Consider the following 16,427-nt stretch of genomic DNA (forward strand, 5'->3'; position numbering starts at 1 on the left):
GTGTGTGTGTGTGTGTGTGTGTGTGTGTGTGTGTTGGTACGTAGTGTGTGTGTGTGTGTGTGTGTGTGTGTGTGTGTGTGTGTGTTTGGACTGCGTGTGTGTGCGCGCGTGCGTGCGTGCGTGCGTGCGTGCGTGTGCGTGAGCGTGTGCGTGTGCCTGCATTATAGTTGTTAATACAATCCCGTTTGTACCAATATTTAAATCCGTAATTAATTTAGCATGCAATGTTTATGATATCCGCATTCTTATCTTAGCTGTTATTGTTATGAATAATTAGTCTGCATCATTTTTGTGATTTGAGCAAGATATTGTGCAAAGTGGAAATGTGTATCTGGCGATTTCTTGAATCGGTCGATTCTGGCCTTAAATTCGTTTGTCGTGGTAGGAGATGGTGGGATGATTCAGTTCACGTGTCTACTGAACGCAAGAGATCTCGCGAAAGAGAAGCCTGTCACATAGTGATGAACCCTGATGTTAATCAGGTCAACGGTATATCCATCAGGGTTATTCCATATATGCGCACGTTATAATAATTTTTTTTACACTAGATGGCACCAAAGAGATTTCCTACAATGAGCTATACATTGGTCCCTCCTTGATTTTCTAATGTCATTGGATGGTGACGCCTCTAGCGGATCACTACATCTCCCCTGAGACCGACTACTCTAATTTTACTCCTTTTGGCATGCTATGCTTATTTCTTTATTTAAATTCGTTAATACGTATTATCCTAACTGTATAATATTAACCAGGAACGTCATTGTAACTATTTTAGCATGTTTATGATATCCGCATTCTTATTTTACCTGTTATTGTTATGCATTATTAATATCATGCTGCACCATTTCTGTTGTCATATTCGGTGGATTTCATCCTAATTGTGCCTATTATTAGCTCCTGATTATATATAATTTAGTATGCGAATTATTTCTGCATTCGCGTTCTATCAATATCATCAAACCTTATCAACCTATCCTAACCGTAGCAGACAGTAATTTCAGACTGTTATGCGGTTTCAGACTGTTCAACATGTTATGCTTATTTTTTTTCATTCACATTTTGTTAATATTATCCTATTTGTATAAACGTCGAAGTAAAAAGTTGACTTTGACGCTGCATCACGCAACAAATCTCCACCAATGCTAATGTACATAGGAATGGCGCTCGCTTCGCTGACCGCCGTTTACAGCCAAGATAATTTTCTTTGGCCGATCTTAATCTTATGCGCTCAAAATGGACAGGAATGGGCCCGCAACATAATGATGCGCCTGCCATGCATTAGTACAAACTCAGTAACAAATTAGGGCAATAGTAAACACACGTATCAAAACGTACCAACCTCATCTTTACCTTCCACTTTTATCCGCCGCACCTCGTTCAATGAGTACAAGATAAATTAATGAACCAATAGTCGAATAACTATAGTTATGTCGTTTATTTTGACAAATGTTATAATACAAATTTTCACATAATTATACAGTATGCTGATGGTCAGCACAAAACTAAACAGACTTGCCCACCGAGCAGACCGAACGATTACTCAACACGTTTTCTAGCGGGCGGTTCCCTGTAATACACGTTAAACAACAAAACTTAACACTAGGATATTCCTACTATCCTACACCTCTATGCCCATGATGGCAGGTTCGGTACCGGTCGGGCTCCAAAAAATACACGTCTGGGCGAGAATAAACGATTTCATTACGCTTAGTGAACAAAACACATTAATGATAAATGATATTAACCCGGCCAACTCAGTATTGCATACGGTCTGTTAGATGGGCAAGTAGCTTTAAATACTACATCTTTCTTTACACATACCATATACAGCAGCAATTTCTGTATACATCCTTAGTAATACAAATAGTCCCTGTATTCATGCAAAAATGATTGATCACTTCTTTCGTTCGTACATATGATTACAACACATGAAACAAATGAAAGCAACATGATTTACACTCACGACCAGAACTCGTAAATTTAAAATATTGTTCAATTAACGATTTTGCACTCTGATTTCTTGAACAAAAGAACGTCTAATAGATGAAATATGATTAGTAAAGGCACAAAAGCTCGTATTGATATAAACCATTTTCATTCTTTTCAATAGAATTAAAAGTAAACGGATGAGTTCTAACCAGCAGTCTATTGGCAATCTGTCAACGCCCTTCGGATATGCAAGAGCGAATGCGGAGGAGTAAAGACACGCACGTGGCAATGCATATCGATAGGATACCATCACTTTAGCGTTTCAACACATTATCGTACACACTAGGCCTTACTTATACAGCGTGTACAATTCTCGGCGATTTTAAACATTGACGACCATAACGTGTATTTCCATAACACGCATTAGCGTGTGGCCATGTGTTCGAATGCAATAAATCGCTTGGCTACTACCTTGGCTGCGAACAGAAGTCGCATATCAGCAAACAGAGTAATACGAGACGCCTAAAGTGTTAGTATCCTTCCTTCCGCAAGGGACTAGAGGGATGAGGTCGGATGCAAAAACCCGGTGTATTGCCAACCCGGCGCTTGGTTTCACGTGTACAGGGGAACAGTCGACAGTCAATGTCACACTACTGGCAACTCATTGACGTCTACGCGTCCTCTCGCATGGCTAAATAATGTTTATGCCATAATCCCACCTCCAATGCGATTTTCTAACGTCGTTTTTGTAAGGACACACACATGCTTCCCAAGCGATCTACACAGAGAAACGACGGCACCCGATGTACACCACTCTACGATGCGATGTAGAATAGCAATGTCATGCAGCACACCGTTAGAAGGCGTCACCATAACCCTTTTTTGCGCGCATTCACAAGACGATAGTTTTAGGAAGCTAATCCTTATTAGGGCCCATCTTCGTCTGAAGAAGTCAGCGCACCTAGGCAATGACTACATACAAGCTACGCAATAAAGGCACCTTGGCATCAGGCAACGAACGCAATAGAAGAGCGATTACGGCAGATGCATCGACGACGCCCCCGGACAAAGATGAAGGGACCAAAGCACATCACGCACACCTGCATGCACACTGACATGTAGTCGACAGACCAACGACGGCGCCGACACTATATAACACGCGGCGACGTCGTTCTGCTACCATTCGGGTAGTTAGCGTGTGCTGTACATCCAAATATTGAGAGGCAAGATTCTGCATGCTGGCAACATGCGTACTGCAGTGGATGATGTGAGGTAATAGTGAAGGAACGCGTTCTACTTGTTTCTCAACAGTTGTGTGTGGATTCCGTCAAAACCTGATTCTCTTTATTCATGTAGAACAATCTCCGATTGTTATCGCTCCGTTACGTGTATAATATGTGAAATTGTCGTATGCCTGTTACATTCGATCTCCCCATTATATATTATAAGGATGCCAAGGGGCTATAAATCGAATTCTGTTATGGGTCTGTTGATTGAATTCGTATACAATTCTAGTCCTATTAAAAACTGCGCAGGATTGTAATAAAACAACAATACAGCGTTCTACAAGCAACGACGCTGGTCACGCATACTTTGGCGAACATTGGATAACGGGTTGATCTCGTATCGGGAAAATCCGACCATTTTGTGGATCGGAACTTTTACCGAGAAGAGAAGCGAGTGCGACTTGCTTCACCTGTGTTCGTACCGTTTCTAAAAGAACCACGTTTGCTCGCAAAACCGAGTATATGCGCGCCAGCTTCAGTTGCTTCCACACGCGTGGCAACTGTCGCAGGGACACGATCTCGCGACAATCACCAGCCCACGCACGACCGACGCGGCCTCGCGCCTGATTGCATGATACGCGGTCGCTGCTGCTACGTTAGAAAAGACAACGAGGGGTGACGCGACACACGCGTGAACGCGTGAATATTACGCATGCACGTACGCCACCAACGATGAACGTAAACACCAGCAACGACTACAGCAACAACAAGAACAACAACATTAACAACAGCAACGAAAGGAACACAGAAATAAATTACATGTCTCCGCCTAAAACCATATGTACAAAATGCATAGTTTTGATATAATATATAAAAGGGGTGGCATTAATTTAATGCCCTCCGTCCCTTGAAAAGGGCCTGTACAAAAAGTGATGCATATGCTCAGAGTCACTGTCACATGGCTTCACAAATCTACTGTTACGGGGGTTTCCCCACACACGTGTCATGCACTACTACAAGACATAACATAATGAAATTTAACGCAAAAATAAAGACATCCATGTACATCAGTAATACCATATGTAGCCATTGTAGTAATCCTCCTCCTACGACTAACAGAAAATATACATAAAAAACCAATAACTATCTCCCATAGTCCGTGTTGATACGAGCCGCACGTCTATGCGCACGAGGCACACTGTTGTGACAAAGCTGTCAAATAAAGGTTTTCATACATCAATGTATTTGTGTGTTATTTTCATAAAGCCGGTCCAGGCCATATAACTCGTATCAGCAGGGTACATGTAAGACACTTTTCTTTCCAGATGGATACTTGCGAACTTAACAGTAACATTTAAACCTCCTCACGACCAAAGCCATTTGACACCGATCCTGAACATAATACTTATAGTAAAATCTCTGTACAAAGACTTCTGTATCTATACTGCTGCTTCTGGACAGTTTTACCCCATGCACTAACACGTGCCAACAAAGGAGCGCTTCAGTATTATAAATGAAAAAAAAAACTACAGACTGCAATTATTAGAAATTATCAGTTCGTTCGAATTCAATCTCATAGACCAGTTGGCTGGTTTGACCAGAACCTTTCCACAAGAGGTCGCCCCTTGCATATCGCCATGGCAAGTACAACTGATCATTTCGGCAAACACTAAGGATATGTAACAATGCCCACATTCTCAATGCAACCATAATCTAGAGCTGTCAGTGACTTAAGAGACGAACATGGACTTCCTGGTCTATGGGACTGCTCTTCTGTCTGCAGATCAAACACATAATAACATTTTCAGTCATCGTCCAAGCATCACGAAATCACAGTTTGCATTAGGAAGAGGTCAAGCTGGTTGCCTGCTCAGTCCTTCACATGCTTCCCCTGAACAGCCACATTCAAATTACTCATCAAGAAAATCCTTCAGATGAATGCAGAAACAAAGACTTTCGAATTCCTTGCCAACCACGACTCCTGCATCTGCCACGATAGTATGTTGGGAGAGATGGATGGCAGAAAGTCGAATCTTTAGAAGTAATATTGCATAAAACAACAAAAGATGCGTCGATGAACCCTTCGTGTCGTAAACTGCGATAAAACTAATACACTATGAAGTGCACCAAGTCGAGCAGGTAACGACGACGGCAGAGACTGCAGTGTGGTCGGCCCCGCAATGACAAACATGCCTGGGTATTGCTACTTGAGAATCAACTACTAATCTTATTCCGCCCGCCTGGCCATCCACGACTCTCGCTATCGAGCAGGCATTTAAGTAAGTGAGGCAAGTAAGTAGTCCAGCAACGACGCGTGGTGGCCAGGTCGCCGGTGGGGTGGCGCGTCGCTCCAACACCCTGCGACCCTAGCCAGGTTGACTGATACGTAGCTCCTTCCAAACGCTAACAGTCAGTCGCCTCAGGAACACCCGTATCAACCAACCCTCAGCGTATTCGCACGGCGTAGCAGTATCAGAAGTCGCTCGCGGCAGCGGGTCGGCTTGCTAGGTGGAGAAGTCGGTGTAGATCTGCCGCGACTGCTGAGACTGCATGTCGTACGGGTGCGGCGACATCTGATCGCTGTAGTAAGGGTGCGGCGACGTGCGCGGGTAGTAGTGGTGCTGCTGCTGCTTGTGCGGATGCAGGCTTCGATGCACCTTCGGCTGCGTCGCCACGACAACCTGCGGTACTTCACTGTAGTATGTTCGCTCAGCACCTGCAGACGACAGCAGTGGCGTTATTATAATTAGGGTTAGGTAAGAGTAATTTTAATTTTAATTAGGATGTTTTAGTATTAGTTTTAGTTTTAGTAAGTGTGCCTAGTATTTTAATTTTGTGAAAAAAGAGCCCATTTGTGAATTGTGGACGCTGCAGTTTTTGGTAAAATAACCGAATAAGATAGTTTTGATATTAAAAAATGACAGTTACTGTGAAAAATATACAGTCTAGTTGTGAAAGTGAATGGGTCTAGTAGGCGTACCAAAATTTGGCCTATATGAAACCCTGAGAACATTTGGAGAGGAATGTGAGTACACATAGAGCATACAGACCTGTATTTACCTCAAATGTAGAATGAGAACTAACATCAAACAAATCTGATTACGCTCAAAGGAAACTTCAAATACAGACAAAAACGCCGCACCACGCGTAATTTGTTTCCATACCCTCCACATTATAGAACAACGAGCACTGCAATAAAAACCAGTGTCAACTAATCATCCTAATTGTATTCTGTCACTTAAGGCCCCCACACACGGTGCGGGCTGGCGTGCGCCGAATGCACGTGCAAAATATCTATTGTGTTTGATTTTTCTGGCTCAGCGCCGAATGCACACCGTGTGCGAGCTGGCTTACATGCGCAAATGGCGCGCGCACGTTTAGCTCAGCGTCGTAGGTGTGCCCCGAATGCGCACTGTGTGCAGGGGCCTTTACATAGCTCGAAATGACATTAGGTGCTACTCACCCGCCACGGTCTTGCTCGGGGGCTGCAGCTGGGTGCGCGGCCGCGTGGCGACATTAGCACTGCTAGGTGGTGCTGCGGTGCAGCGGTAGCGGCACACCAGCAGACCGGCAGCGAACAGCAGCACGAGCACGACGGGAATGACGATGATGAGCGCGAGTGGTATACCCTCCTCGTAGAGCGTCGGGCCTGCAACGACACAGCACAGAGTGTTACACACACACACACAACATATACGCACACACGCATGCATGAACGCATGCATGCACGCACGCACGCACGCACGCACGCAACACTCACACACATGCATGCACGCACGCACACACGCACGCACGCACGCACGCACGCACGCACGCACACACACACACACAACATATACGCACGCACGCACGCACACACAAACACACACACACATACACACAACATACACACAGCACAACACACACACGCACACAGGCACGCACGCACGCACACATACATACACACACACACAACCCATCAAGTCACTCCATGGTTCGTCTGTAAACCGTCAAACCTGATGTCAATCTGACACCATACAATCGCTTTTGCTACTCAGAGGAGCATAGGGCCTTCGCAACTGTGTTGCTTTGGTGTCCGGAATAAGCTTTGCCTGACAAAGTTACACACTGTTGAGTGTTGTGTTGGTGAAGGTGTTAGACCCATGCCGGAGAGATAAACCCATTTCTACAGCAGGTGTTGGCTAAAGCAAATTGGTATAAAATACCTTGCCTAAGGGAACAACAGCATCGGCCACGGTGGTACTTAAACTTCAGACTTTTCAGGCCTAAGTCAAGTGTGCTATCCACTAAACCACTGTCCCAATCCTCCACGCCTGACAAGCACATGCAAGCAAACACAGCGCACACATCCATGTCCACAAGTACACACTCAGACACGCTCACGTATATGCCTGCTTTCTTGGCATCATAACTACACCATTTTCACTTACTTAGCACTGTTAGGAATGCACTTTTGAAGCTATAACCATTCTCGTTTGCTCCCAGGCAGATGTACATCCCCGAGTCCTTTTCAGTGACACCACTTATCACCTGCAAACGAAGAAAACTAGCTCTTAGGCACGCGATTAGATAGCAACGTAGATGATTGAGCCAATGTAAGCAAATTTAAATTCATGACCAACGTTCGGTATCTTACTGACATTCAGCACTATTCATTATTTCTGCTTTCCCTGTTTCGTTCACATACATGTTGAACAGCTAGCTATACACATCCGTTTATAACATTAAGAAAATTAAAGCTGGCCAGCGAAATTTGCAACGTGGTAATCTTGTTAGACACAAACTTCAATATGCAGGCAGTCACATCTTACGAACGTGTGAGCACAGTGCAGGCACACTTACCAGTTTGTTGAGGTATGGTCCGTCTTCCTCCAGTTGCCGAATTTCTCCAGCTGGAAGGACCTTGTATTTGTCATTGCCAACTTCTAGGGTAGAGGTGACGTTCTCTCCCTCTTTCACCTCTTTCAACCACTGTAAGCATCGACAAATATTACGACCCTTCCCAACATTTTTTTGCGTTCTATCGCTACCTGGCACAACAATGAATTACTCCACTGCCTCTCCTGCTTTGTCATAATAAATCATTGTTGCTTAAGTGCCAGAGTTGAGCAATACTGTAGTCAACACCAGAACGTAAATATCGTGACCCACTTGCGCAACATGCCGCTACACAGCCTCTACTCAGCTCTCTGCGCGTGGCATGAATTTAAGTAGACTTGCTCTATTGTTCACTACTGGCTAGGGCGAATGCGCGTAGCCGGCTTGCACCTGCCTACCTGAACGTGAGGTTTCACGGCACTCTTCACCTTGCACTGGAAGGAGGCAGTGCCTCCGTACTCAACTGTGGTATTCACGGGATCCTCCCCCGTCATGAGTGGCTTCTCCTGCCGTACTCTCTCTGCAATAAACACCAGGGTGCGAAATTAACATCTGAGTCAGTCCGGAGTCAAATACTCCCTGATTTACTGTCGGACTCCTTGATTTGACATATGCAGGAGTCCGTGAGACTCCCTGAAAATTCTGCTATATCAACTAGCTCGTTCCAGAGCACGTCCTCACGGAATTACCGTATTTTTTCAGCAAATGTCCAAAGAAAATTTGGCAGACATGCAACTGCATGAATCTTCAAAATAAGCACATGCATTATTGTTAATATCTTTAGTCTTGCACTTCAGATTGCGGACTCCCTCATTTCTACCCTACACGCAGTGTCAGGTACGTGTTCCCGCTCAATTTCAGCACCGTTACAAACGACTTCTTTCCAATGCATTCACATAATTATCGTTCCTTATTCTTCCTCGTCACGCTTTTTAACAAAGCTCTTTTCTAATTCATCGTTTTTCACGACAGACAAAGAGGAATTTACAAACTTAGAACAATTAACTGCAGTAGTTGTGACGGATTAGTGTTATGAGCTCATGAACTTGCATGCAATGCACGCATATAGGCATACACACGTACATAAACACGCAGCCATGCACATACGTGCTGGTGGATACAAGTCTGATACCTCACACCTACCTACTACTTCTAGTGTGTATGTAGCGTTGATGGCACCATGGATGTTGGAAACCCTGCAGGTGTAAGTTCCACTATCTTCTATTTGTATGCTCTCCAAAACCAGAGTCCACCTACGATATGACAGAAGAGCAGTGTCACAACAAAGCAATTAAAATAATGCGCAGTGGGGAAAGGAAGGCTACTACCAAGCCTGGCTGTTACTATACCAAGCCTACTACTATACCCTACTACTATAGCAGTGGTTCTTAACCTTTTTTGAGTCATGGACCCCTTTGAGAATCTGGTGAAAGCTACGGACCCCTCACGAGAAAAATGCACATAAGTAAAAAAATGGTCACACGGACCACAGGTTAAGAACCTCTGTACTATAGTGTACTGTCACTCACCGACCACTCTGCTTGTCCTCATTGTTTAGGTGCAGCACCTGGTCATTCTTCAGCCAGACAATGTCCGGCGGGGGATTGCCCTTTGCCGTGCACTTTAGCCGCACGATGGTGCCTATCTTGTGCATCACGTGCTGAGACCGCGTCCTACCACTCTCAGTAAACTCTGGCTTAGCTGCACACAAATCACAGAGAGCACATTATATACACAGGATTCTGTTTCGCTAAGAAAAGATAACACGTTCGTTAACGTTAACGTAAATTTATGATGAATGAGGTTCTTTGTAATCATTGTAATCATTGTTTTTTTGTGTGGAAAGTATCAATCAGGATGATCCGCAATCTTTAACATCCTTTCGATTCAAAATAAAACATCAAATGAATTTCAGTAGTCTTCTCCCATTAATACCAATTGAACATTGTTAGCATAAACTTAATGCACTAGGTTCCATAAATCTTATTTGTTTCTCTTATATCTATTTCTCTATATAATTAACTTCTCTATTATTTCTCCCATAAATCTATAAAGTTTTCTCACCACCCTCTGCTGATATGTCGGGTGTGTCAGGCAATGATGGGACCATGTTCTCTGTTGGAGGAATGTACTTGTAGTTGTAGTCCCGATCATCATCGCCTGAAAGCAAGGACAGAACAGTAAGCCAACAGCACATCTCATACTCTGCTCATTCACTTCATATGCACTGGCCAGCATAGTATTACATGCATGCAATCCAGCCAGCACCAGCAATGCACGAACAATGTCATTATGAATATATATATATATATATATATATATTATATATAATATATTATCAAGAGTATAATAAATACTTATTTATACTAATATTCAAAAAAAATATACTAAATATTTATTAGCTCTTGATGTTATATATATATATGCATACATTGCCATATGGCGTCAGGTTATGCAGATATGTTTTAATCTGATCCACGGTAATGCTCTACTGAATAAATTTTACGAGACGAATGGCAGAATTCTAGGTAAGCTAGGCACTGTGAATGTAGAGGGGTGGACCACAAGATTATTTCATCTATGAAGGTAGTGTCTATAGAAAAAAGTTGAGAAAGTGGTGAATATGTTAATAGTGCTCGCATATTTGTTCGCTTTGTGTGTTTTTTTACATATGAAATACCATGGTCCTGTTTTACCCTCACTGCGACAGCCAGTAGGCAGATAACAGTGACTTGTGCACTTGCAAATGCCTATCATACAGAGTCAGAAACAGTAATAACAATAATAACAGCTCGCCAACAAACAAAGAACAGGCACTATAATCCGCAGCCTATATCTATCTGCCAGAGCAGAACGCAGCAGAACCCACTGCGATTACCTCGACACACAAACATCGGTTCTCGAACCTGTTTGTAGCTAGAAATCACAACTGACCGCGCTACAGAACGTTCCCATTAATATTGCTAGCAGTGTGCACTAGATGGCAGCACGTGCTCGACGTGGGCAAATTATATGTTACGCAGGCGCAGGTGCTAACGGCCACTTGTAGCGTGCCGACTTTAATGGTCCCCCCAGGCGAGGATCGCCATAAAGATTGAGTATAGACTGGAACCGGTGCTGTCACTTTAGAGTTAATTAATTATAGCCAGTGGTACTCGAAAACATGTCTGTACAAATACCCAGGAGCAGTCTATCGCAGGAGAGCCAAGTTGATGAGTTTCGGTACACTACCATAAATCTTCTGACACACGAATTCGCTGATTGTTAAGTACACAGCTCATATAATCTCGCATGTCCACTTGTTTTACGACCTTAGCCGTACAGCAAAACACCCCCCAGCTCACGCACTCTCGGTCTCCTTAGAGAACCTCCTGCAATCGCTCGTGTAAGTCTTGTGATTGCCTCTGAACCGTTTTACTTGTAAACAAACGCATTATACCGTGGACACGCAAAAAGTACGAGAGAAAATGATTTTTTTTATAGCAAATCATTAAGCGTAAATCCAACGGAATTGTTTGGTAGCATAACGCCACCTGAGAATACAGCGTAAAATACGTTGAAAATAATAACACAAGTTTTTTGTACACCGAGACATTTATTTAAATTACAGCCACGCACTTCTTCTAATCGTCGAATTGCCTTGCCATTTAGAATAACGACTGCCACTTACGCGATGTGCTCTGCCTCGGGGCCATCATAAAACTCTTCACGATACTTCTACAAAATTTCGACGTTCTCCAACGCAGACGAGCAAGGCAGCAAGCACAACGACACGCGTTACTTCCCCCCCCCCCCGCCGCAGTCTACAACCCATTCCACAGCGCCTCTCCACGCAGTACCTGTCATAAACGACAGCGGGTCACTTCGGGGAGAAGAGCCTTAAGGACGCTGAGTTTGTCTCAAATTAACTCGTCAATTGCGGCTAATTTCGACTAGATTTACTGTACTCAAATTGCTGAGGTGTCCTCGAGGCTCTCAGAGAACTTCAGTAAGAAGCGTAAACCAGTTCTTGACTCGGCCCAGGCAATTAGTCTTAAGTTATCTACGTCAACAGAATCGGCCATCATCATCAACCTCTCCAGTCAACCACGCGGGGATCAACGCGCTATCTAGATGGACACCTCAAGTACGTGGTGGCACGAGTTTGTGCGAGAAGCGAGAAGGTGGTGGAAGTCTGCGTGGACGCTGCCAACTTGCTGCTCTCTTTGTGAGAGTTCTGTTGGGTGGAAGAGGTGGTGGTGGTGGTGGTGGGCAGTAGAGTCGCATGGTGGTGGTGGTGGGGGGACTTCCTTACGCCCAGCCCACCGATAGGAATGAGCAAATGCGATTAAGGAATGCATGTATTTACCTGCCGAAACGACACTGACAATACTGCAAACGCTCCCCGAATCCGTGAAAAACGCAGCGAGGAAGATCGGAGAAAGTGAGACACATAGCGAGAGAGAGAGCGCGAGAGAGCGAGAGAGAGAGAGAGAGAGAGAGAGAGAGAGAGAGAGAGAGAGAGAGAGAGAGAGAGAGAGAGAGAGAGAGAGAGAGAGAGAGAGAGAGAGAGAGAGAGAGAGAGAGAGAGAGAGAGAGAGAGAGGAAGACAGAGGGAGGTGAGAGGCTAACTGGCAGGTTTTAAGCATATACGTCGGTAGAAGAAGCTGAGCGCGCGTGACACTCGCTGTTATTCATGTGAAACCTTCGGCGCACTGGCAATACTGCCTCTTCCTCACCATCCCAAGCATAGCGGGGGTTCACGCACATGCCGAAATAACGAGAACTGAAGATAGTGTTACGACACACAATGCATCACGCACCACGGTCGCGCTCAGGAACCCCAACACGCACGCAGCACTGCACGCAGAGCAGCCACGCACAGCATGGTACATAAAACGAGCTTGAGCGATAGTGGCGAGTTGATTCATCGAGTTGTCAGTAACCCTAACGCGACTCTAAAACCGCGTTGCGATGTTTAAAGTCAAACGAATTTGTTGGCACGGGCATCATGTGACGCGTGGGAAGGACGGGCCAGGGGGGCTCGCTGCTGGGGTGGTGGGTTTTGCTACTGGTTCATGCTCGACATTTAGCTGGATGTTGGCACTAGTAACCGAGGCGATAGCCGAATAAGCTAACTGGAGATTGCGTTAACATGCGGACGGAAACGTTGCGTGCGTAGTACGAACATGACACGCGCAAAAGTGGAAAATTACGAAGTTTGAGGCGACAAACGGTCGCTGATATAATGGCATCACTTTGCGTCCGGCTCGCGGCGAAAGTCGTCGCTTTGCATAGCTCGTCCGCCGCGCCGACAAACGCCATTATTCCGCAGATGTGATTAATGATGCGCATATTTTCGGCTGCAATTGAAATTCACGGCTCGCAGCGGATGCTGCGTGCTGCATGGCAGGCGTGCCGCGTCGTGTGCGCCTCAGCCTCTTACGGCGGGGCGCGATAACATACGCTACTATGATGGAAGATAGTATGCGGCCGGCGGGCGGCGGGGGGCGGTGCGGCGATGCGACGGGGGGCGGCCGGCGCAGGCGATGACAGCGTGCGGTTTGTGGAGACCCGTGATGGTCTCAGCATTCATCAACTTCATCTGCGATCATAAAGCGGCTCTGCGCGCTGGCTCGGGGGGCCGGCCGATGTAGGTCGGCGATGAATAAGCTTGGGATTTCTTTGAAAAGCGCTAGCGGGCTGATGTTGTTATCCCGCAGCGATTCGCGCGATCTTGGCATGGCCAATCAGCGGGCCATCTGCGCATACTCTTTGCGGGGCGCGATGAATGAGAGCTGGTCGTTGCATCCGCGCCCCCCCTTAATATATGCAGAGTTAAACAATCCGAACATCCTCGTAATGGGAGCAGTCACATGCTTCAATGGAAAGCCGCGTGCGTGCGGTTTTCACGAAACCTTCTATAAGCTGAGAAACTCCCGAGCGGGAGATTACAACGCGACGCACGCACGGCACGCAGCACGGGCACGCAGCACGCACGCACGCAGGACGCCACGGCACGCTTTGTGTTTTTTGGAGCCATTTGCGAAACACATTCATGGTTATCGTATTATTAATACCGTCGCCTTGCCTCGCTGAGTCGACCGCATACCAGTGCGCGCCGTGTGCACAACACCACGCGCGCAACCGCGCCACCATGACACAAGACGCGCGAGGAGCACACCACCCCATCACGGAACACGCGGAACACATACACACACACACACCACACACACACAATCAGCACACATACACACAACGACGCACGCACGCACGCGACGACGCACGCACGCATCGCACGCGACTTCACTAATGTTAAAGTAGAGCGATTTGTTGCGCAGCCAAGCAGCAGTCGAGCGCGGCTTATTGTACTAGTCGCTCAATTATGGAATGACAACGGTCCGCAGCGGCGGCAATAATCATGACTGTCGTCTGCGCCCGTGTGGAATAGCGACGACGACACACCGTACGTGTGGCGGCATGTAGCCGCCGGACACGCGCGTAAACGTGTGCAGGCGGACACACGCCTTACGGCCTTACTCATCGGCCGGCTCCAAACCGAATTCGTACGCAATACGGTAGTACGGATCGACAGCGGTTATGCGAATAATGCAAGGTTTAACCGATATGCGGCATGCGCCAGCAGCTCAAATATATTTATTCTATAGCGGCTTCGACGGCGCTCTGGCGTGTTGTGCCAGTATTGTACGTCGCTGCACTAATTGTATATGATATGATGATATCAAGATGATGCAAGATGATCAAGATGACTCTCACGGCACCCCAGACGGCAGCCACGGGGTGAACGTTACGCGGCGGCGAATTCCGCACGCTATCGTGCGATATCAATGTCCGCGCAAGACAAGATAGCCATTTTTATATAACGATAATGATTTAATGGCATCTGTCATGCCTGAATCGTCGTCGGGCATCAGGTGGCAGCAGTTGAGTTACTGCGCCGCTGATTGAGTGGAGCAGCGACGACGTGCCGAGAGAATGGCCGGCCAGTGTTATGGCCCAAGGCGCTGGATTATCGGAGGTTTCTTGCGATGCCGCGAGGGTGTTTAAATAATCGGATTATGTAGTTAATGAGGCGAATTAGGCCGCGAGTAATTAGTGTGGCGTCATTGGGGGTAGCGCGCGGTGTTTTATGTGGGCAGCGGGGTCGATAACACAGCGGAAAGGCTGGCGGGATAAGAAAACGGTAATCAAATAATGAATTGCACCGAATAACAGCGATTCAATAAACTTTTCCTAATGGGAAATACGCTCGCGACGAGGAGCAGCTGGACTGCCAATAATTTATCGTCGCAAAAGCAAACAGTTAGGCAATGAGCTAAACGCGGTGATAACGCGCAAACAAGGAAACACAACGCTAGCGGTGACGGATCGATGACGTGCGGCTACTACGATAACGAACCCGCAAAACCTGCACTGACTCACCGCGCGTCGCGGAGCGAACATCCACCTATCAATAGTTTATACGTGAGAGAGGGAGAGGAGCGGATAGAGATTGTGGGAATAGGGGTGAGAGAGATGGGAGGGGAGCGAAGGAGCGCGAGTGATAGAGGGAAGTGAAGAGAAAGGAGGGGGACAGAGGGAAGGGGAGGGAGAGTGAGTGATAGAGCGGAAGTGAGAGAGAGAGAGAGAAAGAGAGATGAAAACAGTGTAGGATGAGAGCAGTCGCAGCACATGATGACGTAGCGCATAAACTTTACGCACACGCGAAAAAACGAGGCGACGCCGCGGCCGTTCGATTGCCGTTTAAATTTACATCGGCACTCTTAGACTATCGTCTGCTCGTCGTCATACATCTATTAAAGTCATGTCCATCACGACTGTCGCGAACATGATGAAGTCAGTAGCGATGCAAGGCGAAGCTGGAGCAGCAGCAGCAGCAGCAGCAGCAGCAGCAGCAGGAGGAGGAGGTGGAGGAGCAGAGGCAGCGGCGGCAACATCACCATCATCATCATCATCATCATCATCATCATCACCACCATCATCATCATCATCAGCAGCAGCAGCAGGCAAGGCGACGTTGTGCCGTCGACAGTATAGACAAGCCGACGTGTAGCAGACGGAATGCGTGTTTATTACCGTTCGCTAGCCCGACGCAGTCGTCGTCGCCGCCGCTGTCGTCGCCGTCGTCGTCGCCACCGTCGTCGTCGCCGGGCGCATAACGGTTAATTGTTACGCTCTAATATTTACCCAGCGTATATTTCTGCGGCGCCGCGCTCCGGCGCGTTTTGTCAGCTGCGTTTATGCAAATCGTCAGCCATTAATGAAATATCGATCCCGCACTGCGATATGACGCCAAGCACGGGCCGGCGATCGTGCGCGCAGAACCACACGCCACATGGCAATTAACACACACGCACGCACGCACGCACGCACGCACACACGCACGCACGCACA

At 46.6% G+C, this 16,427-nt stretch overlaps 1 protein-coding gene across 2 annotated transcripts in view; it reads right to left on the reverse strand.

Annotated features, from left to right (window-relative positions):
- Positions 1 to 1,420: 1,420 nt before the first annotated feature.
- Positions 1,421 to 16,427, reverse strand: part of LOC106806604 (fibroblast growth factor receptor-like 1) — a 94,453-nt gene continuing 79,446 nt past the window's right edge. For both annotated transcript variants that reach the window (XM_014808599.1, XM_014808598.1), the window contains exons 4-11: positions 10,098 to 10,193; positions 9,563 to 9,734; positions 9,177 to 9,286; positions 8,432 to 8,553; positions 7,998 to 8,126; positions 7,586 to 7,685; positions 6,619 to 6,804; positions 1,421 to 5,871 (exon numbers count right to left, since the gene is read on the reverse strand). In XM_014808599.1, coding sequence (XP_014664085.1) covers positions 5,660 to 5,871; positions 6,619 to 6,804; positions 7,586 to 7,685; positions 7,998 to 8,126; positions 8,432 to 8,553; positions 9,177 to 9,286; positions 9,563 to 9,734; positions 10,098 to 10,193 — 1,127 coding nt within the window. In that variant the 3' untranslated portion in view covers positions 1,421 to 5,659. The remainder of the gene's footprint in view (positions 5,872 to 6,618; positions 6,805 to 7,585; positions 7,686 to 7,997; positions 8,127 to 8,431; positions 8,554 to 9,176; positions 9,287 to 9,562; positions 9,735 to 10,097; positions 10,194 to 16,427) is intronic.

Source organism: Priapulus caudatus, unplaced genomic scaffold, assembly GCF_000485595.1.
Source record: "Priapulus caudatus unplaced genomic scaffold, Priapulus_caudatus-5.0.1 Scaffold169, whole genome shotgun sequence".
Lineage (NCBI taxonomy): Eukaryota > Metazoa > Priapulida > Priapulimorpha > Priapulimorphida > Priapulidae > Priapulus > Priapulus caudatus.